At 39.0% G+C, this 27079-nt stretch overlaps 1 protein-coding gene and 1 long non-coding RNA gene across 4 annotated transcripts in view; one reads left to right on the plus strand and one right to left on the minus strand.

The window, feature by feature from the left end:
• LOC136299007 (uncharacterized) overlaps positions 1-27079 on the plus strand; it is an 88107-nt gene that overhangs the window by 36501 nt on the left and 24527 nt on the right. The window lies entirely within an intron of this gene.
• Positions 1-27079, minus strand: part of CA10 (carbonic anhydrase 10) — a 201132-nt gene that overhangs the window by 35145 nt on the left and 138908 nt on the right. For all 3 annotated transcript variants that reach the window (XM_066200218.1, XM_066200219.1, XM_066200220.1), the window contains one exon: positions 3778-3963. In XM_066200218.1, coding sequence (XP_066056315.1) covers positions 3778-3963 — 186 coding nt within the window. The remainder of the gene's footprint in view (positions 1-3777; positions 3964-27079) is intronic.

A 27079-nucleotide genomic window follows, 5' to 3' on the forward strand; every position in this document is an offset into this window, starting at 1 on the left:
TTTTTCATGTGTTGTGGACTATGATCTCTTGTTTGAAAGTCTCCAGCCACTGAGTTTGTGAAAAGTGCAAAACCCCAAATAATTAAGCTCTTTGACTTTCTGCCTTGGCACTGATAAGGCTGTCACAATACACAGCCGCAAAGTAATTGGAGGTCTTCTGCAGCATATTTTTCATTTTTATGCTCAGAAAAAAAAATTGACCATAAAAGTTTTTTATGACTTTGCCACATGGTAAAGTTAAAGGGTCCCATTTTCACCATGAACCTTTTGGAAATTGTTACCTTTTTATTTTAAGAAGGCAGACTGTGCCTGAACTACAGCACACAGGCCAATTCTGCCGTTTGAATGGAAAATGGGCTTTTTCATTAAATGATACAGACTCTGAAGCCTGAAAACCTGTTTTACATAGAGGCATTAGGCAACAGACACAAATTGATTGGTGTCTTAGTTGGAGACTTTGCTTGAACCAAGATTTTCTTTTAATCATTATAATACAGTAGGATGCTCCTGCAGAGAATAGGGAATTAAACTCACTCGAGTCCATATTATAGGGGCAAGCAAATACTCAATTTATTTATTTAAGTGTTCCACAGCCTGCCTGCCTTTCTATGTTACCAGTGCCAAACAGATTGATAACCTGATACACAGTTTTAAAGCCCTTAAACTACTTAAACATTAGTTCAATTATTCTGTCTACTAAGGTGATAACGGGGGGCTAAAAGGTAACCAGAGTATTGTAGAGATCTCTCTTGACAGCCTTTAACACCTAGTTATAAGCTAAAGCCTGGAAATTACAAGCCTCTTGGTATCATTCAGTCCACAGCACATTCTGAAGCAATTTGCTATTTCTAGGCTGTTTTTCATGCCATGGTACCACTCCAGTGCTCTTCAGCTTGCTCTGAGTGCTGCCCACTTGCAGAACTAGGCAATAAAGGCCCCTAAAATAAATGACTTCCTTAGTGTGGACATCAGGTAGGATTTCCTGATGAAAGAACTTTGCAGCTGGTTCAAGGTGGATTGATGATGTTTAAAGGCTCCTCCTTTGTCTGGACTTGGATTTAACTTAGGCCTGAGAGCTGCCCTGTCTCCTGCCCTCTCCCCAGGCCCCCCTGTCTCTCTGAAGTGTCCTGAACCTAATATGACTTGCAGACCTCAGTGAAAATGAGGGGAGAGACATGGATGGGAATGGAGGAAAGGAGCAGCAGGAATAATTCTGATTGTAATCTACTGGAATAGATCACCTTCTAAGGTAACTTCAGAATTGTTTCCCCAGTGAAACAGAGGTTTCTGGAAAGCCCATAGAGGGTTTGTCCAACACAGCTGGGACCAGCAGTAACGGAGTAGTGCCTTGCAGCTCAGTCTGCAATTGGCAGTCACACAATGCAGTCCTGCAGTGATTTTCCCCTGGTTCCTAAAGCCTAAGCCAGCAAATATTTCCTTGCTATTCTTACCGGCACCAGCTAAATTAGACTAATGAACCCAGACAGTTATTTTTCTTTGTCCCATCTCCACTGACAGCGTTATCCAAGGCAGGAGTGAATAGTAATTACCAGCAAGCATTGAAAGCACCCATAACATCACAAAGACTCTCTCCCAGGAAGTGAGCTGGCTTGTTTACAGCTTCCCCCTCTCATTGCTGGGAGATGTAGATGTTACATCCCCCAGTGCTGAGAGCTTGTGGAAGATTACTCATTTATACAGGCAGCACTTGTGTGGGTGGATGGACACTCAAAGAACTCCGTCAGCTGCTGCCCTTCCTCGGAAATCTGCAGCCATACAGCGCCACTGATTTGCATCTGGGCTTGTACTTTAGAACAGTGTGTTCTAGAAGACTTAACTGTGCAAGTGTAGACTTGAATTAGTAATTAATGCTTGACCTTGCTGGAGCTCACCTGTCCACCTGCCCAAAACAGCTTTTGAAACCTTGAAAAACACACCCTCAAAGGACAGAATTCATCTCAGTATCAGAAAGAGAGTCCTTGAATCTCAACTGTTCTGCCTGCTGTTTGTGCTCTGTTGTCAAGGGAAATGCATCTCCACAGAGTGATTTGTCCTGTCCTAAGAGACCCAGCTCTGGCTATCAGGACTGATTAATCCTCTGAAGGTGCTGAGCTCTTTCTATTCACTGCAGGAGGATTCAGACAACAAGATGAATCTGGCACACACTGCAGATCCAGCTGTGCCTGTCTGACTGACAGCAGTTTCCACTTAGCTCAGTTTTCTGCTTTTATTAAGAAATGTTGATGTCTCTGTTAGAAAACACCAAATATTAATAGTACTTCAGAACTCCTTTCAAAACTAGAAGAACCTAGCTAATAACAATAAGTAATGCCAAACAATGCTCTACTTTTTTACATTGTTATAGTCTAGGACTGATGAATTAAAAACTTTAAAATTCTTTTAAAAGCATCTGGTGATGGTGGTGATGTCACAAGTGCCATGGTATGTTTCAACCAGATTTTTGCTTTCGTGTTCAGTCAACTTTTTTTGTTTGAATATTGCTCTTGTGTGTCTGAATAGCAAAGACCTTGTTTACTACAGCATCCTTTACTTTCAGTACTTAAAGGAGCAGTACATGATGAGTTCACTTACAGAATTTAACAAAGGCAACCAAAATCAGTTGTGTAAGACATTAGTAATTTTGCAAAAAAAAGCTGCCACAGGCTACATGTAGCTTATAAAACAAAGCCAGTGATTACCATAAATTATAACATCATCATGTGGCAATGCTGCAATTAATTTCTTACTCTTAAATAACTGCTGTTGCTCAGTGCCAAAGAAAATGCCACACTTTAACTGACTCATCACCAGTCTGTGGTACATAGTACAGATGTTAATTTGATTACTCATCTCTGAGAAAATAAGTGCTTTACGATGAAAAAGGTGGTTTTTTTGGTATTCTGAAAGAATGGTAACAGAGTGGCTTTAAAAATAATCCCTACAGTAACACAGAGTTATTGCAAAGCATTATTTTGAGTTGTAGAGCTGGGTGCTGCATAGTTCACAGCCACGGCCCAAACTGGAGGAAGATGGGCAAACCTCATGGATCTCTTTTTTGTGAAAATGTCTCTATAAGGAAAACAGAAAGATCCCGCTTTGTTTGTCCCAGAAAGTATGCAGACTTTATTGTGCATCTTGAAAAAGTGCTCCATCTAAGCCACTAAAATATTTATCCAGAAAGAATAATGGGCCATTCTGAAATAGGTATCAGGATCAAGAAACTATGATCTTTCCTGGGACAAGAAATACATGTTATAGACATGTATTTATCATACAACATGAGTATTCTGCCAGGGACTACATGTGCAGTTAACTTTATTTTTTGAGCAGAATTCTGTGGAATCACCTCCAGAATCAAGTATCACCTTGTTTCTGGATGAATCAAAGGCAGAATGGTACCCAGTGTAGTGTTATACACCAGTGAGAAGCAAAAGTAGCACTTCTATGGGAATCTGAAGCACTTCCAGCATTACTTTGCAGTTAATCTTGTACTTGCCTTTACAAGAGGCATAAAGGTTCCATCCAAAGAGACCTGATTACTTTGTAAGTAACACAGATGACAATAGAGGGTGTCTCTATATAAAATCAACACGGCAGTGTCATTTATAGACATGAGTCACAAAATTTGCAGTGCTTGGTTAAAAAAGAAAAAAAACAATCCCCTGATTTTCAGAGTGGCTACAGGAAAACAGTTTTAACTGATTAACTTGCAAATATCTTCAGGCAGAAATAAGAGGCAGGTAATTCCTAGTGGTACCACCCCCCATAGTGACATACCTCCCCAGAGAAGGCCTGTCCATTGAGGAGGTGCTCTGATCCCTGGCTGTCCTCGCTGCCAAAGTGTAATCGGATTTCCTCCAGGCGGTGACTGTAGGTCATTGGGCCCCCAGAGATGTTCACCAGGTGCTCCTTGTCTAACCGCAGGGACACATGTCTTCCTGTATTGTACATCGTCCCACTGACCTAAACAAAGTGGAGAGGAGAAAATAAAAGATTTTTTCAAAATAATCTGCAAATCTTACAAACTCTTTGGAGATTCTGGTCTTTATACACCTTCACTCAAATACAGCGATGCATCTTGTGAGATAAAATAACCAACCTTAGGTCACACTTCAAGTTCTGCTTTGAACCTTACACTGTATTCAAATATTTTGCCAAAACTCTATGTACACATTTTAGCCTTGGCTGACCTGCTGAGTAGGACTGCTGCACTTCCCATTAAGTAGAGTACTACTTTTGGAGTACTTTTCATGCCAGGTCTGACTAATGCCTTCACTTCAAAATTTCTGCACTGGAAATGGGAACATTTCAGCTGACATAAATTATTAAAGTACCCTTGCACAAACCTGAAATTTAATTCTTTTCCCCTTCTTTTAATATTTATAACAAAATTACCCAAAAGTAAAGGTGCTGCAAAAAGTGGAGATGCAATGATTCATTAATAGGAAACGCTATACCTCCTGGAGCTGCAGGTAAAAACTTTCACTGTCTTCCCACGCAAGTCTCTTTGTTTTGTTATAAATATTTTATATGTACAATTTCCAGATCTTTTAGCCAGAGAAGTGCAGAATTAATTCTAATTTGATTATACATGTCTAGTTCCTACTACACATCAAATAGCTCCTTGAGATTCATCTTTATTTTTAAAAATGCTGAATGTTGTGTTTCATTTGCAAACTGATTTACAGCTGCTGTAATGAAAAAGGAAATAATTGTGGAAATTTTTCATATGGAATATAATTCTGTCATGATTTCCACTGTCCTATAAAAAATTTCTAGATCAAAAAGTTCTTTAATTTATGCAATTAGAAAGTCAAATATACCAGTTTGAAATATAGTAGAATTATGATTTACTTAAAAACATTCTGCATGGATACAAATGCACCCTTGAATAACATTAATTTAATTTAAGAAGTAGAAGTGTAGTAACACTATGCTTTGTTGCACTTCAGTTTAAAATTAAAGACATGACTATTATATATTATATCCTATACTACAGCAGTACTATGTAATTAACATTGCTGCAGCGTCATTTTATCTGTAATACTAATTACTGAGTGGAAACGACCTGTTTTCTTGCACAGCACATTGTAAAAAGTTACACTGAACAGACTGTGCACTAGCACTAAATGGAGGAGATTAAGCAGATTTTGATTGTTGTAGTTCTTTACCCTTTGATACAGATGTTCTATTTTTTGTGTGTGTGTTTATTCCAGTCTAAAATAAGCAGTAATAAATTTCTTATGAAAAGCCATAAAGACATTTCTTCCTGTTTGCTGCAAATAAACCACAATGATTTTATTTATAAATGCTCCTTACTTTTTCTACTTGACTTTGCATGCATAATAATTAAACACCAAGTTCAGTTTAATAGGTGGAAGAAGGTTAGTTTATTGAACTCAGTTTCAGTACGCTGCATAAAAATGACATGAAATTGCTAATCATAAGTAAAAAATGTAGTTTAAGAACAAACAGGAAAATGATTATAGCCTCTTATGCACCTTTGGAAGCTCATGCTTCACTGAACCCTCAGTTAAATTCAGCAGCTATGCAAAAATATTCAGAATGCATTTTCTTACATAAATTTTCATAAATCTCAAACGAGGTTACCATTATTTTCTCTCTCTAAGTAAAACTGACCCAAATAACCCCTAATGTGAATCAAATCACTCTCCACAAAGCAGAGAGGGGAAATGATAACAGGCAAATTCATGAACAGGAGTAACATTCGTCTTTCTTATTTCCCCCTTCATAAAAATGCAGCGCTCATAGTGACACAGTATTGACTTTTTGGAACCAGAATTTCCCTGCATAGCTGCCGATGGGGAATATCAGGAAAGCAGTGAAGGTTCTGAGGTGCCTCATTTCTGACCTGAGGGGAGGGTGTGAACACAAGAAGTGAGACTGTTAAATTCTCCTGCATGGGCACAGACTGGGCACCAGGCAGGACAAAGTCCAAGATCTTCAATATGTAAAGTACAAGGCCTTGCTCTTTTATGTGCCTTCTTAGGTTTAAGGGAAGCACTGGTTTTATTGTTGCGTGTGCTGAAATGAAGAGGAGCTGCAGAGATCACTTGAGATTCAGCACTAAATTGCACCTTCAGGACATACCCATTTATGAAGTAGGGTCTTATATTTTCCATGAACTGAGATTACAGCTGAATGAAAGGCTGATATATTGAGGAACTTTTTTGTTGTGAGGAGGCTGTGACTTGCCCAGGCTCTATAGTTGGCTGTGCTTGATTATGGGAAGGACCATCATAACACTATGTGAATTTCTTTCTTGCAGTTCAGGACATTGTCTGGTTTATACACAACCACAAAATATTACCACCTTTACAAGTATACATTTCAAGTATAACCATTTACAGTTGGGACAGAAACACTTAAATGTCTTCACCCTCTGTTAGCAAGCTCAATACCCACAAATGCCTTTTGCAGAGCAAATGCATCTTATTTTCCTTATGTGGAGTTTTAACTGCTACTGCAGGAAAATGACGTTCTGAATTTGTTCACGCCTGATAAGAAAAGGATTCTCCATGTTTATAATACTGAGCCTTTAAAGTGATGGTGACTCATTTCAAAACATCAAACTAAGTTGGTTTCGGGGAAAGCAAATTTGCATGTGGCCTTACAGAAGGTTACAGGTGTAGAAGTTAACAAGGAAGTATTTTCTGCATTTTGTACATTGTCCTACAAAGTAAACAGTATGGAGAATGGGCACCTTATGGAAAAGATATTGCCTTTCCCTGGTACAGTCAACAGTCGCTGCTACTCCAGAAAGCACAGTAATTTTTTTTTTAATGTGGACTGGATAAAATGTTATAGGGCAGTTAAAAAGGCTCATATAAGAGACCTGTTAAGATCTATATAACTATTTCTCTAGTTTGTCAGATGGATCTCAGTGCTTCAGTGCTTCAGTGTAGTGGCCTTTGTGCTGCTTCTTGCTCTGCTTTGTCCTCTGTGTGTTTGACTTGAAAGTTACACAAAGATGAAGACTCAGCAAACAAACATGGGGAAGAAATAAGCACTAAATGTTGACCTCCTCTTTTTAATGAAGATAAATGTTCACATTTATCTTATGTTCTAGAAATGAGACTGCAGTAAAGACAACATTAAATCATCCATTCAGCTGGTCTAAGAAAACAGGGAAACCCAGAATCATCCAAGTTAATGACCAGGCCACAATCTCATTTGACCTAATTTTCCTCACAGATTTAGAAACATTTCCAAACAGGTAATACTACCCATGTCAAAATCCCCAAGTAGAAGAGAGCACTCTCATGGGCTTCAGTCTTAATTATGGAACACTTCAACTTTGGTAGGCTTTAATTAATTTACTAACATATTCCTGATGTAGTTATTTTCTATTTAATCTCATTATGTTTAATTCTTGCTTCACAGAGCTTTGTGCACATAATTCTCCAGCAGCATTTTTCTCTATCTTGATGCAAGACATCCACATGGGTATAGGCTGCTTATATATTCCATACTTCATTTCTCAGTAAGATCTGGATATCCTGTGGTAGTTCCGTATAACTTGGCCCTGTGACCACAAAAAAAGTCCCAGTTCTGCTCTTTGAAAGGTGGAACATAAGCAAAGTCAGTAAAAATGCACACCCAAGAAACACAATCTCTTTGATGCACCTTTGTCTTGAAATGCTACAGACTTTATGACCATTAGGAAAAACCCTACAATAATAAAAAAACCCCCATCAAATCCCTAAACCAAACAAGCCATATAAAAAAACAGTCCAGAAGAATTCTATTTTCCCCCCAGTGGTGTGCTTTAACCCAGCATCTATGGAAACATTTTTGTTTTGTCCCAACTGTGTATCTTGTTCCCTTTGTCTTTTCTTCCACAAATATTCCTGAACAAAATACTTTCCAGAACTTCCTTTGTGGCCTACATCTTCACATTACAGCCTCTGTTAAAATAGCCTTCAAAACCCCAAGACAAAGAAGCCTGTTTAAAGGTGAAGCCATGCTAAAAATGTGAGCAGGGAATGCAAGAGGAAAGACACTTTGCCTTTCAATTCCATGCTACATCTGCAGTTCACTGTCACCTTCAAGGGGTGGCACAGGCCCTCTGCTTCCTGGGGCCTTTACAAATAGTGAAATAGTACATTTTGGGTTTATTTAAGTTAAAAGTAGGCTGAATATTAGTTCCAAGAAAGTTTTTAAACTTGTATCAGTACCTACCATTGGACCAGCACTGAATGTAAAGAAGCAGAAAAATCAATTGCGTATGGCTGCCTGCTCTGGTGTCCTTGGATCTTATCTGCAATATTAGATGTTCCTTTCTTTAGGATGAAAATAGATACAGTCCTAAGAAGGCCTAGTGCCTTGGAGGGAAACAAATCACCAAGGTTTGAGTTGTGTTTTGAAGGAGATATAGTGTCCTAGTTTTATGTGCTGCAATAATGAGTATTTCATCATCTGCTGCCTGGCTTTTCCATCCTTTCCTGCTGGAGTCCTGTGTTCCAGCAGAATAGGAAAGCAGCTCTGCAGGCTCTTGGAGGGATGGGAACTGTGGGCTTTTCACTCTGTGAGCAGCATCTGAACCACTTAGCCATTACGTTTGGTTTCTGCCCCTCAGTAATGGCAGCAGTGCCATGCGGATCCCAAGGTACCTGTGACATGCCACTGAATTTCAGCTCAACTCCTCTCCCTGGGCAGCTCCATGGAGGGATAGGTGGCCCATGAAACATTAATGCATTAACACTAATACTTAATTGGTCATAGCATCCCCCATCTATGGATCTCAAGGTGAAAAAAAGCAAAAATAAGTGTGCAATTTTTTTTTGTTTTACTGGGATATGTCAACATCTTTGCCAGGTTGGTTCATTTTCCTCCTGACAGTTAGGAAGAACTGTCCTATGGAAAATTTCATCTCTGATATGTCATCTGAACTTGAGTTTCTATATGCAGTGATAAACGGAATCATTCTTCTGAGGTCGCTCAAGGAAATTCATTGAATGGGGTTATTTTGGTGGCTGTTCACAGTGTCTTGACCATATCCTGTGATATAAAGTTTTGTCCTCCCAAATTTAAATTGACTGGACTATAGTAAGTACCTCCCTTGAGCAAAACAGAGTCTGCTTCAGGGTTTGAAAGCAGAGTTTACATAGACTTCAGGCCTGTGATCTGAAATCCGACTTTTGGGGCAGTGAGGAAGCACTGCACCAAACCAGAATTTCAAAGGTAACCTGCCAGAGCAAACTGGTTTGTGCTCTTGCAGCAGAATAATATTCCTTTATTTCACAGCAGTGGCTGTGTGAGAACATTCATTCTCTTAATATTGTGCTTATGGCATCCAGTAAGTTTTACTAGTTTTACGGTGTTGATTCCTCTGGCTGCTGCTAGAGGGGGCCCAAGCTGGAAAATAAAATGGTTTTATAGAGTTGTTATTCTAAGTTATTTAACAGTTCTTTAAAGGGTGTCATGTTTTGATGTCTTCTCTTAAAGAGGAGATTGCCACATAAAATAGGATATAACTGCTCGACCAATTTACCAAACTTTGAGATCTTTATCTCGGTCCTGAGATATTTTCTGTCTGTATGGAGATACATGTACAAAAAAGAACTTTCAATTTTTTATTTAAGCAATTATTTTCTACAGAAAATGCAGTTTTATTTAGGTGGTTTCAATGAACATTTGTACATTTGAAGAGTTATCTAATATCTTTCCCCTGCCTTTATGCTTAATCACTGTATGCAACATTATGTAAAGAAACTGCAAAGGCTTTATTTTTGAAAGTAATTTTAGGGGAAATTCTCTATTTCCTGCATGCTTTCCTTGCTGCCAGCAGAGAGCAGCGTCCACCCATCCTACACAGCCTTTACCTGTATCCCACAGGGACTGCCACAGCCAGGAAGAAAACGTATCTAGTTTATATGGCACGGCTGTAATCCGCAGCTTTAATTCAGGAGTGGTGGATTCAGCTGTGGAACAGAACTGTGGGATTTGTTCCACGGCTCAAGGGTTTGGGGGATTCATGCCCTGCAGGTTTCTTGGTCATCAGATAAAACATCTAGAATGGCTTTTCTGGCAAGAATTCAATGCTGTTATGTTGTGTTTATGAAAAAAGAAGTGGGGAGAAGGGAAATAAAGATAAGAAAACATCACTTACTGGGAGGGAGCTGCAGTCTAATTGCTGGGCTTTGAAGAACAACAGGCATCATCATCAATTTTTGATTAAAAAAGGCCCGTGTGAAAAATGTAAAATGTAAGAGAGAAGTGTTAAGTTTAAAATAATCTTTTCATCTTCTCAGTTGAAAACTTTTAAAAAGGAAATGATGTTATGAGCCAAATTAACCCATTTACCTGCCTAATGTAATGTGTCATCTACCAGCATTTGGCATGACACAATTTTTTCTGATTTTAAAGCACCATTTTCAGTAGTAACTTTTCCCATTCACTCCTCTGCAGTTTTGCCTGTTTACTTCCCATGTGACTGGTCTGTAAAAAATGTGGAGTTAACCTCATAAATTAAATATTCAGGCTTACCAGCTAATGAGCACAATATGTCAAATTTTGCTGATCAAAACAATGTGCTTCAATAATGTATACACTATTCTGTAACAAAATATAATTTTAAGCAGGGTCATGGTTAGTTGTGAGATAATTGTATGCCATAGGATGTGAAGGAATGAAATTGCTCCAAGGACACTGGTAACACCCCACAGAGCCCATGTGCTACATGCTGCCTTTTAGGGATAATGTGCTTCATTGTGTTTCCACTACTCCATTAATGCATGATTTCTGCTTGTTAGTAACTATGGAGCCTAAAACAGATGCAGCCAAATTTATGGTGTCTTGCATAAATAATTGCTGGGTATGCTGACACCAGCTTTACTGTGATGCCATGCTCTCCTTAAGCTAAAATATCCCATTGTGAGTAAAAAAAAGATATTTTGGGGCATTCTAAGCCAAACTTTCAATGACTGCAGAACTCGGCTGTTCACAATCCTGTGTGTCCACAGCCACTTTATTTACCACCGATGACAACTCTCATCCTGTGCTGTGACAGTCACAAGGATAATATGAAGGAGGGGAAAATTACATTTGCATGCTCCTCTTAGCTTATTAATCTTAGTTTAGAAATAGGCTAAGTCAAAAAGTAATTTAAGGAATAACTAGGTTTTAGAGAACTCCTTACCCTAACATGATCTTGCAGTCTATAAATGGATTTTAATTTTTTTTTTGTTTGAAGAATCTGCATTGAAAGTTGTATTAAAGACAATTTTTGTCTCTGCTAAAGGGATGTCAAAAGACCTCCCTTTTCAAAATCTGAAGGCTTACATAAATATTTAAAAGGTTGTAAATGGCAGAGAAGCCAACAAATTTGTGAGAAATTCAGATCAATGAAAAATTCCTTTTTCCATTTTTATGTGGGTTCAAAAGGTAAAATTAAATATATTTTAAAAAAAAGAGGGTCTGAGTTCATTTTTAGTGAGTTGCACTGAGATGCACTGACCTTTGGAGCTGCCTGATTTAAGAGCTCCTCTTCTTTCAGAGGTCTTGGCTTGAAAAACTAGAGGTTTTCCAAATGAATTCAGATCTGACAGAAATTTATAGGATGTATATTGAAATTAGTGTGTTTTAATTTGCTTATGTTTACCATCTAGCAAGACAGACGTAGACATGCTTAAATCTCATTTGATTAACTGCATATTAATAAATGGGTTCCAGCTTTCTATGATCTTAATTTTCCTTCTACATTTTCTTCAGTGCTTTCATTCCTAACACATCCTTGCCTGCTGAGATGATCAGATATAGCCAGTTGATTGATTTAAATTCTTTTTTAAACTGTTGGTGCATCTTCTGCTTTACTATTTGTACATTGCATTAGAAAAAAGGCTGTGCTAAATTAGTTTGAGAGGTATCATTCAGGTTAAGTAATTAATGCTGCAGTGTTGTGTAGGTTATTAATGCACTCACTGTTTTATTTGCCTGCATCTATATATCTTTACATATATATATATCTATATATATATATATACACAGAAGTGAAATATTTTATTTTTTACTAACTTTGTTAATAAAAAGGAAGAGAAAAATGTCCTCTCACACAGGCCAAGATTAATAAAAAAACCTTTCTTTTGTACATGCAGAGCAGCAGATCTGAGTGCCTGAGAATTATGAGCTTCCTGCCCTGGGTAAAGGATGTGCCCTCAAAGCTCATCTGTTTTACACCATAGTCAAAACACATCATTATTAATGTTATTAATTCAATTTTACAAGAGCTAGAAAACACCACTTGTTGTAGTTATTTATTTCTCTAGTTCCTTTGCTGCCAGGGTGTTTGAATTTCTAGGCCTATTAAGTTTTCATAAACTCTCTAAAATAATGAAGAGACTACTGCTGTTTTTTTGTGATCCTTTGCCCACTCTAGCCATGACATTTCATGAACTGATCCTACGAAAAACTGCAGTGTCTGAGCTGTGGTGTAGCCAGAGAAGCATGGTGATGCTTTACTGAAATTATAAGTCAGTGGAAATGTAGAGTTTATAAACTCAACTTTTTAGCCATGATAGGGACAAGAGTTTTTATCAGCTTTTATAGAAATTTTTTGAGAGCAATGTTATTTGCAATATTCACTGCTTCTCAAATCAGTGCCAAGGAAAAAAATGCATAATTTTGCAATATAATTTTCCAAGCCCTGTATCTCTGGAGGTAAACTAGTATTTAGATAAATTGAAATTTGACCTCAAAAAATGCATTGTGTGTCAAGGCAAATCCTTTGTGACCAGCAAAAATCATGAGTTATTCTGCCTAGTAGCATATTTCATTGGGATTTTTTTTTTGAGAAGAAGAGAGCTGTTTTGTTCTATCCTGCTTTTTCTATTTCTTTAAAGAAGGTGAATAAATTAGCCTTTCCAGCTCCAAGTATTACTGTTCCAGTTTAACAGAGGATTGTTTTACTGTTCTCATTTTGTCTGCCTCAAAAGCATCTGTGTACTTTTTATGTTGAGAAAACAGTGGAACTGCAGAAGAGTTAGAAATAAAAGAAAAACAACCAACCAACCCCCATCTTGAACCTATTTTTGCTTTTCCTGACACTTCCCTCTCTGCCAAAACTCTTCATTTTTTCCCCTGACAATGCACAGTGCAAGGTGGATAGAAGAGTGGGAAATTTGTGTTACAGCATGAATTTGAGCTCCAGATTAACTTAGGAGCACTCCTCTGCCTTATTTGGTCAAGAAATTTTGTGTTTATTGTTTCCTTTTTTGTTTTATGTTTGGTTGGTTTGGGTCCTTTTGTTTAGTTGGTTGTTTTTTCCCCATTCCCTGCTGTGTTTATGGATTCCATGGCTACGGGGGAAGAGCCAGTCCTTTTTTCCACATACTCATCTCCTGTAAAGCTTCATGTATGCTGCAGTTGTAGAAACAAAAACCAAGGATCTGGATACCAAGAAGAACCTTTGCCCTCTTACATCACTCCCACACATGCCTTATTCCATGTAGAGTGAAAGATACTTTTCCATTAGTTCAAACTCCAAAGAGATGGTGAGAAACTGTTCTGAAAAAGGTTATTAGAAAATCAGTTTTTCTACTGTGCCAATTTGCCACCAATTCTACTCTGTTTTCTTGGTCGCTTTGCTTACTAAGTACAGATTTATCTGGCTCTGCAAAAGAATCCCTAAGGTAAAGAGGAAGGAGTTATGGGATAAAGTTTGCAAGGAATCAACATATGAAAATGCTTTTCCAATAGGGATACAATTTAAACTAGAGATAATCTCAGCTTTCCACAGAAAAAAGTTAATTTTTAAGAAGTATTTTATCACCTATATTCTAAGAGTATCAGGAGTATTCCATCTTTTGAAACTTGTTGACAGGTTTTATTATCTTCCCAGGAAGACGTGATGGTCCATATTCAGCTATGGATCCACAATCCTATTTATCAGCAATTGCTTGTCTTCCTGGTTTTTATACCTTTTTTTCCTCCTTTTTTGGCCAACTGGGTCTGGATGCTCTCAAATGCCTGTATAGAGGGATCTTCCCCAGCTCTGGGTGTTTGCACAAGCATTTCTGTGCTCACAGTCCTATTTGGGGTTAATGAAAGCTGAGAAGTTGAGAGGTGCTGAATATCTTACTGTGTAAAGACAGCCTTCCTCTCTTTATCCCTAACAAAGATGAGTTTTAGAGTTCCTTCTCACACTCAGGTTTGCTGTTCTTGCCTGCAGAAGAAGAAAATACTTTAAATGTGCTTATGTTCATACTAATTAGACAGTGCTTAGGCTGAACTGGAGCTTTCAGAAATTAACTCTTCCAGATCAGAATAAATACTGCTTATAACCCTAATATTGCTAAGAGCCCAATGAAAATTTCAGCACATTTGGTATTTTTAATGGTTTTACATGCACAGATTCTGCTGCCCCTGAGCCACTGGAATCTGTGAGCAGTATCAGGTTTTGGTATGTAATTGGTGACTAATATAGGCTAAAGTAAAGACAGGAAATGCTCCCAGTGCTTCACATAGAGAAAAATGTCCACTCCCTGATGTAATTAAATGATTTGTAAGTCTAATACGGCTTATTATTTTCATATTACTAAAGCTCAGGTGATGCCTAATAAAAAAGTCCTTTGATCGTCTTGAAAACGACAAACCTATTGATGAATTGAATTTTCTCCAACAAGATATTGCTGTATTGAATTTAGCACTCTGTCTTTAATAAACAGAGGGTGTCCAGAATTGCTTGCTATGACAGTCTTGAAAGTAGGGCATAAACAGACTTGGCAAAGGGCTGAATTTATAAGGGAAGCTTTTGCTGGAGCTCTAATCCATTATCCCTCCGTTGTTGACAAGCATTTGCAAGGAGAACACTGGACCAAATGCCCAGTACTTCCAGGTGACATTCTGGCTCACAGAGGAAAGGTGGTAGGAACCTCAGGGCTGGGCCAACATTGGAACATTAAAAAAGCTGCCTCTAATTGCAAAAATATATTTCATCACTGTTGGAATTTACTTTTCTCTGAGTATATGAAATCCCTGCACATGTTCAAGTGTCAGGGTGTTTTCAATCAGCCTGTCTCACATGGCTGAGTGGCTGTGGGTTTCTCTGGGCAAAAGGTTCATGTGATGATGGCACTGCCATTAAAAACCATATAAATAAAATGGAAACAACAGAAAATTCTTGTACACCTCAGACTATAACAAAATTCATGTAGGGGCAAACATCCTAAAATGTGCCAGTTAGAATATCAGAAAGACTCTTCCATTTCAAAGTTCCACTTCAAGAGTGAGTGCAGCTTGTATATTAAAACTGTGGGTTTGTATATATATGGATCCACTTGGGGACTCAAAGCATCTATGTAATTATCCAAGTACATAGATGACTATTTGCATGTCAAGTCAGAGATACATATTCAGGGTATAATTCCAGCTCTTTTCAAAAAGTTGAGGTTTTGTTTGTTTGTTTCTTTTTGGTTTGGGTTTTTTTCCTGATTTTTTCTGTTTTCCATACCATCTTAGGCTTTAATAGCATAGAAAAACCTCCAGCTTGAAACATAAATTTAGAGAGGCTAGAGCATAACAAAAGCACTGAGGGATTAGTGAATATAATGTGATACAAACAAGCTGATAATTGACAATTCAGTAATAGGTATTGAGTAAAAACCTGAATAGAAATCTTATGGCCAAATCACCTTTAAGGAATTTCAGATTGGTTTACATATTGTTGCTTGTTGTCTTTTTCATTTATATATTTAAAAAAAGGTTGATACTCCTAAATTCCTACCTGTTGTAGTATGTCCTGTCTCATGAAATCAAAGCAAAGTCAAACCAGCAACCTCTAAGATAAAATAAAAGTCTGGGTCACCACCCTGAAATAGGCACAAGGTGACAGATGTCAGTCACTTAATTCCCCGTGACTCACAACTGTTTCCAGCAGCTGCCAGAGGATGAAGCACTGTGCTGAAAGCACACGGAGACCAGGAATACTCCACACATGCTCCAAGTCAGAGAAATCCTGATCTAGGCTAACTTTTTCCCTATCCAAGCACCTTAGCTGACATAACCTCCTTCTCTGAAGTGCGAAGTAAACAGAATTCTGTAAGTCATAAAAATCTAGGTTTCTAATAGTTTTCAGAAACTCTTAAATATGACCCTTAGGCTATTAGGAAACTGTGAATCCTAATTTTTTATCTGTAATTGTGCAAAGGGATTTTTCCTCCATCTTCCTTCCAGTGAATTGGTTAGTTTGATCTCTTTTTTTTACTGTCCTATAGGGGACAGTCATAATTTTAAGTCTGTTTTTCGTGTAGTACTTGTCCATGTGTTCCTCAGGAAGTTAAACACACATGGGGAGGTCTCAAGTGTCTCCTGCTCTTCTAGGTAAACTCATTTTCTGTTGTGTGTCTCTGTTCTCGGTGTTTGCTGAAGAATTGAATACTTTCTGCAAGTCTGAAATTCACCTAAATGCTGATGAAAGTGTGCAGCACAGGGATGTGTGTGTTCAACCCAACAGGAAATGCTCAGTGAACATCCTTTCACTTCCACAGCACAGTGCTGCATCCCAGCTACTTGAACACATTTTTGTCCCCACCAGAGCAGTGGGACAGATGATAAATTCTTATCTAAATGTGGATTTGGTAGTGCTGAAAGAGCATCTGAAGCAGGAACAATTTAAAACACATTGACCTACCTTCATTCCTGTGTTTGAAGGAATGAACATTCCATTCTCTACTATGGTTACAACCTGGAACTCTCCTATTGGAAGTGTCAGAAGCAAGACCATGTGATAGTTGTCCAGAAAATTGTTAAATTTGACTAACTCCTTATAAAAAAACCCTCTATCTAGATGGAAAATTCCTACTTAACCATAGGGAAGTTTAGAAGCTTCTCTAGAAAGCACGTGAAAAAAAAGCCAATTGTGGTCCTTCTTTAGGATCCTGAATCTATTTTGCTACAGAATTGGATAGGGACAGAATTCTCTAACACACGTTTCTAATGTCCCAAATTGTGAGACTTCAGATTGTGCTCCAGGCTAAGGGTGGAGGAAGGTGCTTGGTGGTTACCTTTCTTGCATCTCTATTTGTTAGGGTCATAGAAGAGGCCTCTCCTCTTACTTTTTGTATTCACAAAATAAATTAGAAGACATTTATCAACTGCTAGTAAGCCAAAAAAAAAAAAAAAAAAAAAAGAAGAAGAAAGCCCCACCTCTTGATTTTACAATATGTACTCAAAATATCTGCAGAATAATTTATTCTTGTTCCTGGAAACAAGATATTCACTTGGTACTATCCTGTGGAGGCTTTTAAGCCAGACAGTGTTAATACAAACACACGACCCTGGAGAGAAACCAGACAATAATATAAACATACCCCTTTAGAAAGACAGCAGTTAGGCCAGAAAGAATATAAACATAACCCCCTAAAGGAGAAACCCTGGCAAACAGCTCTCTATGTTATGGTAAAGAAATGTGTTCATCAGTTATACCCCATTGGTTCTTTTTTACCCCAGCTGATTGGTCCCTTTTAGAGCCTTCCCCTGATTGGTCTCTTTCCCAATACCTCTCCCCATTGGCTAAATTGTGAAACCCCACCCCTAGCTACCCTATATAATCCCTCTCCCGTGAGACCACTGGCTCTTTTTCCCTGTAGACTTTGGGAAAAAGAGAAGCTTTCCTGGAATGCTGAAAGACCCCATCTCGCTTTTACTCCTGCGTCACCTGGGGTGGCAAATGTTGATTTGCTCTTTCAGGCAGCCTCAGAAAGAGCAAATCACTGCACTTGATAGTGCACCTAAAAGGCTGATCACTTTGCACCTAAGGTTGCATAAAGAGCTGAATCACTCTCCGCCTGAGAGTACCCATGCCTCCGTTGATCTAGGTGTCTTTTTTAAAGACGCTTCTAGCGAGGAAGGTCACAGCACCTTCACTACTGGACCAGACTGCAACAGGCTCCTGCCCCCTATCCCAGCACAGCTATTTGTAAGTCTAATTCTGGAATAAATGCACAAATAAAACAGCCCCAGCTGTGGCAAAGAGATTGAACAAACCCTCATGAAACACAGAACAAAGCATGGATCAAAATCCTGGATGACTTCACATACTTTTAATGAATATTTTAGCTGAACATATCAGCCCACAGAGATTAATCCTGAGCATTCCAGCATGAGGCTGCAGTAAGAGCTAACCTACCAATATGCTGCTTCTAGCAATTCAGAGACCTAAGACTTAATCTAAATCATCTAGAAAGCATGTGTGCAGAAAATGTGTAATGCCAGATCTTACTATAAAAAAGAAGATTAAGGCTGAAAAAGGATTAGAAATTAATTAAGGAGCTTCTTCATGTTTCCTGATATCCTTCTGATCTGTGACCAGCTTATCTTCAGAGTCTCTGCTACTGATGCAGTTGTTAGTGATAGTTCAAATCAGAAACACTACAAAGGATTATCATTCAGCTTTAGGAAGAGCTACAGCCTGGTGGTTTGGGGTTTATTTTCCAGTTCCACAATTGCAGATCTATTGCAGGGATCAGGGGGAGAGCTGCAGGCTGGAAGCTCAACTCTCCAGGCTCACACTACCAGGATCAGCAGCTCTTTGGTGGTGGCACTCTGGGGCTACAACAGGGAGCTGATACAACCCCTTCCAGAGGAGCAGCAGAGCCCTCACACAGCCTCGGCCAGGGAAAGGGGCCAACAAAACAACAGGGAGGTCTGAGCTCCTCTCTGATCCATCTCCTCTGCTCTCCAAGGTTTAGCAAAATAATCCAGGGCTCAGTTTGGTGAGGGGGATGGCTGTGGGCTGGTTTTGCATGATACTGGATGATGGTATAGACACACTATACAACAACAAAAACAATTTAGCCACTGATGAGAAAAGTTACATCTTAGGAATTTCAATTCAAGCTTTGCAGTGGGCTCACTGAAAGTTTTAAACTGCATGTACTTCACTTACAGGTTAAGAGTATGCATCAGGGAAGAATTATTTGAGATCGATATTAATTACAGTAATATTAATAATTTTTTATCTACAGCTTTACTATGCAGGCAGTTTCTTATGTATGACACGGCATATTTCCATTTTCTGGAATGTGATTATGCTCTTAAAATTCAACCTTTACCCCAGTTGGACAGAATGATTATTATTTTGTCTGGAATTCCCTGCTAAATTTCCACAATATGGAATTACCGTGACTGTAAGAGATATTGTATAATCAGGGCCCTCAAGCTTGTTTCAGTGAAGATCAAATGAATCTTATCACATTTGTGAATACACAGCTATATGCAGGTTGTGAAGTAGAGGGTATCACATGCACTGACAGCATTTATGAAAGCAAGTGACAATAAAAGAGCAGTAAACAATTTTTAGAGAAAGATTAGATAGTTTGCTTTCAAATGAAAACTCTAGAAAATGAGCAGGGAGGAGCTGGCTTGTTAAGCAAAAAGATTTTTCCTGATTGTGTGTATTCCAGCACAAACAAACATTGCCCTTGAAGCTCCTCTAAATTAATGATACTGATAAATCAGACAAAAAAGAAGCCCTGAATATTAAACAGTTGCTTCAAAAAATTTTAAGGGTATTTGAAAACTACTGTTATTACTATGAGATGCAACATGATTCAACATGAATTGAGACAAAAATCAAAGTGCTAACTTCTTTGTACAAAAGGTTATTACATGAGTAATTACACAGAGCTATCATGCTCAGCCCTGTGGAATTTACTGCATTCCCTTTTCCAGGATAAATTCACAGGTGGAGTGTCTCCTTTCTTGGAAACATCTCAGGGGTTGGTTAAGTTTCCATTTTCAGCTGTAGGTTCCCCCATTTCCATATTGCATACTTCAAAATTTCTTCTATTTTAACTCTAGTGGTGCAATGTTTTGGGGGATAAAGGAGGACACTTTTTGCATCCACACTGACACATCTCTCAGATCCCAAAGGCCTCTGTTCCCTCTTCCTTCTGCTTGGCTCCCTATCACCAAGATGTGCAGGACGTCTCCAGCTCAACCCTGGTGCTGAAACCTTCGTGTTTTCATGAGGTGTTGATACCAAACCAGCTCTACTTCCACATAAACACATTCCGGAGAAACAAAATGAGACCAACAGTGAGCGTGTCACGCTGCCTGATGTTCCCAGACAGAAAACCTGGAGCTTCTGCTGGCAAAGACAGACCTGGAGCCACAAACAACGTGATCCCAATGGCAGATAATTGTCCAAATCTGTTTAGCTGGAGAGCTAAATCTAGAAAGTTGTTTTAAATTTTGCTGAAGCTTGTGCAGCTCTGGGTTCACACTGTCTCTGACATGCAAGGGGGCTGCTTTAAAACTGCTGTCAAAGGATGTTATTTTTGCCAAGAGCCCCAGTGACTGAGGTCTCTGCAATCCCTGCAATATGGTGCACTGATGACTAGGGAATTGCTTCTTTATTGTTCTAAAGCAAAATCTCCTATTTACAGCAAAACCTGTCACTTCACAAGAATCCACAGACTTGTAAAGAGAAAAAAATTTTGCTTATTGCTAAAAAATATAGTGGAAAATATAACTTCAGGGAATATTTAACAATACCTGCAAAATACAGGTTTCAAATCTGGCCTATATTTAAATTCATATGTTCTGGGTTTTTTTTATTATGAGAAATACAGCTAGCAGTTTTTCCTCTTTTCTAACATTAGTGTGTGTCATGTATGTACATTTATCATTAGCTTTATGAATCTCTTTCTCTTTTTGACCACTACAGCTATTCAGCTTCTCTAAGTATTCTAACCATTATGTAAAGATGCCATTTGAGAACCCTGATTTGTAAATTTTCTCCATATGTGGTACATCCAACCTCCTGTTCTCACATATACATGTAGATGGCTGCATCAAAGTATGTTACAGTAAACCAGTTTCTAAGAATTACCATATAAACATCAGGTGAAATGTAACAAAGCCTAAACAGACCTCATTACAATGTGTTTATCAAATAACTTTTGTCAAATGGAATGGACTCAAGGAAGCCTCTTGCCCTTTATTTGTATGGAGCCTGGTGCTCCTTTTATTAATGCCAGCGGGGAATTGACTGATTCTCTTCTAATGGTGGATTTACTGCAGTATAAATTTACTGGCTTCAGCAGGGCTACTACTTCTGATTTACACTGTTGTGAGAGGAGAATCAAACCTGGAGTTTACAGCTGAGGATTTGTACCAGATGAAGCATTCAGAATGCACAAGGAAATGTCCCTTGTGAAGATTAGTGGTCATTCTTTATGTGTAGATCACTTGCTTTCCTGCTTTGAATACTCATTCAATGACCATTTATAGCAGAGCACATACAAATCAGGCTTATTGAAGTATTAAATCAGATTTAGGGTAAATTTTCAACTTGCCCTAAACAACATGGCTGGAAATTGGAGGGTGTATTTCCTTTTACAAGTCAAATTGCCACTCACCCCTTGTTAGCACAGACATACAGGAGCTATGAATTTAGGCAAATACATTTGCCTAAAAAACAATGGAGATCACATGGCAATTTAGTCCACATACCTATAGTTTGATTTGAAATAAATTATTTCATGATGTCTAAATATTTTTTGTTCTTTATGATTCAAAATTCCCCCTTTTTTTTAATATATATATGAAACATCTCCTGGCAGTACAGGAAATTTGGGGATTATTGGCAAATACGGAGTTTTGCAGATCTGTGCATTTACAGTGACCTAATTAGCATGAAGGTTTCCTGTAAAAAAATTAAACAACACAGGTTTTGGACTCGAAGATCAGCTGGAATTAGGCTCTTTCTACTGAGGAAAGAGGCACCGCCCTACCCCAATTTCTTGTGAAATCTTCAGGGCTAAGCAAAGCTCAAGATTTAGTTTTGATGGAAGGACTCTGCAGTGAGGCTGAAATGCTACCATGTCATCCCAGGAACAAGAGCCCACACAGACCTCCCAGCGGTGCCCCTTTCTGTGCAACCCTGTTTGGGGACAGCTTTAGAATCAGCCAAGGTTCATCACATACCCTGTGCAGGACATCACAAAATGCCCAAAAGAATGCCCTGACTGGGCCCTTCTGAATACGTTGAGGAGGATGACAGGCTTGAGCCCTTATGCTCAAATACCAGAGCTTTGTATTTAGAGTTTCAGGAAGAACCACACATTTATAAGTAAGTTAAGATGCAACACAGCTTTTGTTCATAGTTTAGGATGGGTAATTTTCCAACACCAGATGTGAGCAGCACTGCACAGATAAGGCAGCTTCATCTACAGAGCAAACTATAATGGTCAGGGAGGGTGTACCAGGTAGGGGATTCATGGGAAACAGCTCAGTCAGGTATCATTTCATCAGAACACTTGGAAAACAACCTTAAAGTTTGATTTCCCTTTACCCAACACTCTGCCTTCTGTGACCTGCCAAATTTAGAGCTCTTGGAACACTTTTCCCTTTCAATTTTGTTCCTTGTGTGCTCCCACCATTTTTGTATTCCTCATATATAACATCCAAATGTGTGTGCATCTGTATGTGAGACACCTGATTACTTCTAGATCAATTTACTCTAATTGCCTCTAGTCTTTATCTGGAAACTGTGTGAGAGTTTACATGGATTTACTTTGATAGGGAAACTAAACACAAGACATTGTTTAAGAGGGGCTTTATGGAACAAAGCTGATTTATTGCTCCATAAACTGATACAAACTGCAGTGTAGACAGAACCCTTAGATTTGGAGCTTTGCAAGCATCGGTGGGAGCTGGGGGAGTTTTAAAACAGGTCTTTTTCACTCAAATGATGACAGCATAGGCACATATAATTTATTTCATGCATCAAGGGAGATTTTAAGAGGCCTAATCACTCAGAAAATGCAGATGTCAGTCCTCAGATCTCCTGTATAAAACAAGCCTCCTCTGAGCTGTGTAGATGGCTGAAGATTCCCCCCAAATCACCACAAACCTTTCAAAAGCTGGCAGCTCACACATGCTGCTCTCCAAGGCAGAAGATTCGTGCTTGGATTCCCCCATGGTGCTTCCCTACCCGTTCCCTTACTCAGGGTGTGTTTTGAAGTGCCAGCAATATGCACAAGGCAGCTCTTCCTACATCAATAGAGACAGTGCTGCTGGGATATCTTTTCAAATCCTGGGAGTCAACACAGCATCTCTGTCTTTCCTTGTTCCAGGCAGCTGAATAGATGAATACAGCTAAAAATGGAGAGTCAAAGAATCAGGATTTTACTAGCAAGTGAATGGCTTTAGTGTAGCTGAGGCTGCCTGCTCAGAGACCTTGCGGAAATTGCCTCTGTTCCTAAACACTCACATGGTGTCAGGAACCACAACACAAGCCAGAGTGTCCTCAAGCATATTAATGACTTAAGGGGACATGCTCAGTGTGTGAAAGAACTCCCTCCAGCCATTCTGGGGGAAGAATTTACTAATGATCTGAGTAGTTGCAATTCCATGATTTTGCTAAGGTTCATAGGGTCAAAATCTTGAACAAACATATGCTGAAACGAGCCAAGTAGGAATGTGTGTAATAGCCGTGGTGGGGGCAGAGTGGAAGGGTTTTAAAAAAACACTGGTTTCTCACACAGTGAAGAGAAGAAGCTTCTAAGATGTGCTCCAAAATGCAGCTGTTGGTCACATGCCCAAGGGAGCCTGAGCTGCTGAGGCCCAGCTCCCAAGCAGGGAAAAAAGGAGGAAGGTGGAAGGTGTTTCTGGAGAAATATTTCCCTTCCTGCTGTCCCCAGACTCTGGGAAAGACCTTGCTAACCTACACTGGGCTGGCAGTGACACAAGGACACAGACACACAAGGACATCAGCCACCACAATGACTTTATCACTTCCTTGCTCCCTTGTAAAATGATATTATGGAAGAAAAGACATTTGGTAGATTATTTACAACTGCAATGAATCTAATGCTTGTACAGAACTTGTAAAGAATAGTCAGGTACACCTGACAGTTTATAAAAATGTCAGTTTTGGCTTATGCATTCCCTTGGTAATAAACTGTAATAATCTAGAAAACACTAAGGAAGTATCTAAGCAACAGAAGAGAACTTGAAAACATTTACTATATGACTAACTGCATCACAGTAATTGAATTTCCCTAAATCAAGAGGAAGAATTAAATTAATGGAGCAATAGTTTGACAAGTTTGGCTGCAGTTAATAGACATGAGCAAAATCATTACTTAAGCATATTGTTAATTATGTTTGAATCAAGAATAAATTGAGTGATAGCTGTTAATAAGGCCTGCACAAGAAAGTAGGCAATACCATTCCAGCAGGCTATAAATATGTGTGCTTGCATGATGCTGAGAGGTGTGGGTGAGTGAACAGTAGAGCATGTGGGTGTGAGGCTGGAAGCAGGTGCCTTGCCTGCTCGGTTGTAGGTCAAAGTTATTTAATTCAGATGAATGAACAGAGGCTCAGGTTCTGCTGTTAGTGCTGTTCACTCTGGGCCACTGATTTCCCCATTTCTCAATGAAACTTGACAGTGAGAAAACCCAGAGAAGATTCATGATTCTGATGAAGTGTAATCCTCATGCACACTCTTAGAGAGCCAGGGATCTCAGTCCCAGAGGAGCTGATGGCCCAAGCAGTGGGACAAGGGCTGGGTCATGAGGGCGTAGAATCCACAAAATACCTTGGACCTTTACATGTTTTGCATCCTACAGACTGTAGTAAAAAGCCATGTAGGTGTTCTGATGGCTTTAAAGTCTTGATAAAAGAAAATACTTGCTTCTGAAGTAGATCAAATAGTATTGTCTTTGTATCCCTCTAAGTCACTCATGTCTCCGTGTTTATGTGTCCATAAACAGCCCAGGAAATAAAAGGTGAACTTAAATTAACTGATTGATTTGGTGAACCAAGCTGAACCATTCTTCTATTTCTGTGTCCAGATTTCTCTCAATTCAGCAGTTCAGCTAAAAGGACAGAACTTTTGAATGGGAAAGAGAGTAACCAGCTAGGTGAGCTGACCTAAACCTGATGTCATCATCACAGCAATGGGAACAGGACAGCTCTGCAGTAATCATAACCTGTGAAAAAGGTCTTAGGAATTTTACATTTAAATTGTTAAAATTTCAGCCTGGACTGGCTTGTGGTCAGTGTAGCAGTGAAGGAGAAAGATACACCCTATTGTGCCTTCCTATGTCCTTTTACCAAATCCGGCTCAGTGGAATCTCCCTCACTGTAAGGAACCAGAGTCTTCCCACTGCCGGTTACAAAAATGCCCCCTGAGGTGCCCTGACCAACATTTCTCTAGTAAGTTATACATGAGAACTCTGAGGTTCAGCTTGACTGAACAAAATAAAACAAGCTTAAATACATAAGTAGGTTGGTATTAGCCTTGGCAATGCACTTGTGGTAAGAACTGTCTCCTTTGATAGAGTTCATACAGTGAAACCATAGCATTAGACCTAAAAACCACACCCTTCATCTTAGTGAACCCCCCTGCCTGTGCAAGAGAAGGCAGAGTGCAAATTAAACCTCCTCGACCAGCTCCTTCCCATCTCCCACAACAGGAAACAGGACTAGCAGCATAATTTGAAAAGCAGCAAAATTTAGTTACTGTAAGGCAGTGCTTGGATTTACTTCTGAAGTTCCAGGTTCCTGAGACACTGCTATCAGAGCTGCCACACTTCAGCAACACATAAAAACTGGACCAAGGGGAAAAAAGGAAAGATATGGAAAGCACTGGCTCCACTTAAGGAATGATTTGTTTTTCAAACATGCAAACAATTTAAGATAAATGGAATCCAAAGCGCTTTTACTAGTGTTTGAAGTAGATATCTAATCAGTTCTGCAGAATTGTCTTCTGCACTACCTTATTAAACTAAGAGAGCCAGAAGCCTCATATCATCAAACATACTGATGAAAATTACCCATAAGAAACTATGACATAGCTTTTTTTTGGGTGTGTGGACAGATCAAATGGGTAAATGGGCACTTATAACCATTCTGATTCTGTACAAGAAAGCTCAGAAATTTCAGTTCCCACTAGTCAATGGGACATTAAAATTCTTAAAGTTTCTAAAAACTAGGTCTCCAGTCTAGGGTAGAAGAGATCTTCCATGATACAATAATAAAGATATTAATCATGCACAAAGTAGTGCCAAACAGCTGTTATTGTAGCAAAGTGTTGAAAGCCATCTAAATTTCTCACACATTACAGTGCCTAAATGCACTTTTTTACATTCTTCTGATAGGAAGTATTTCTAATGTCTGCAATTCAGTTCTTACTATTTTTGCTGCTTCCCATTCCACGGGTTGAATAAAATTAAAGGTTATCATTAAATTGCACAAGTTACAATTTGAAGGACATGTCACTCAGTATTAAAGTAGTTTAAAAACTGAACAGATGTTGATAGCTAAATTATTACATAGAAACAGTCTATCTGTGGAGAAAAGAATTTTCTCCTCCCTGGTGTCACCAGGCACTCACTCCCTTTCACTTGTGACTTCTTTTCTCCTGCTTCATTCCTGACCTTTCTTTGTCAAGTGCTCATTGAAGGTGAGTTTGCATTTATCCACCCACTGGGCTCCCATCTGCTTCTGAATCATCTGAGACCCAGATACCCTCCTGGTCACCAACCTGACAGATATGGGCAGGTTTTATGTGCACTTTGTTTTTCATTGCAATCACTGGCAGCCTGGAACTCTTCAATAAGTCCAGAAAAGTGAGCAGATTTGAGATGTCCCACTCAAGATGTTCCATGGGACAGAGTTCAGATGCTGAGATGTTCTTTGTTCTGATGGCCCCAAAGCAGGTTCAAGGTCGTGTTTATGTCACCCCTAGTACAGGCATGCCATATGAGCTCTGATCAGTCTCGAGACAAACAATGAGGGCTGCAGTGTTTTGAACTCAGGAACTCAACCTGAGAACAGCAGAAGCTGCTGGGGTTTCAAAAAGAGTGACAGTTTCCAAGCCACCTAATACTACTTAGAAAGTCTGACTTAAAAAGCCAAGTGCATCCAAAATATCTGTTATTATCTGTTAAGGTATGATTTATAATAAATATCAGACATTCAAAGGACTCACCTACACATTAATATAAGGAAAACAAGGTACATCAGCAGCAGCTATCATTGGTTCTTTTCATTTTTTTCCCACTCCAAAGAAACACACTGAAATAATGAGTGGCTCAAGAAATATATG

The sequence above is a fragment of the Chamaea fasciata genome, unplaced genomic scaffold (assembly GCF_029207755.1).
Source record: "Chamaea fasciata isolate MVZ Bird 193981 ecotype frontalis unplaced genomic scaffold, bChaFas1.0.hap1 SCAF_19, whole genome shotgun sequence".
Taxonomy (NCBI): domain Eukaryota; kingdom Metazoa; phylum Chordata; class Aves; order Passeriformes; family Sylviidae; genus Chamaea; species Chamaea fasciata.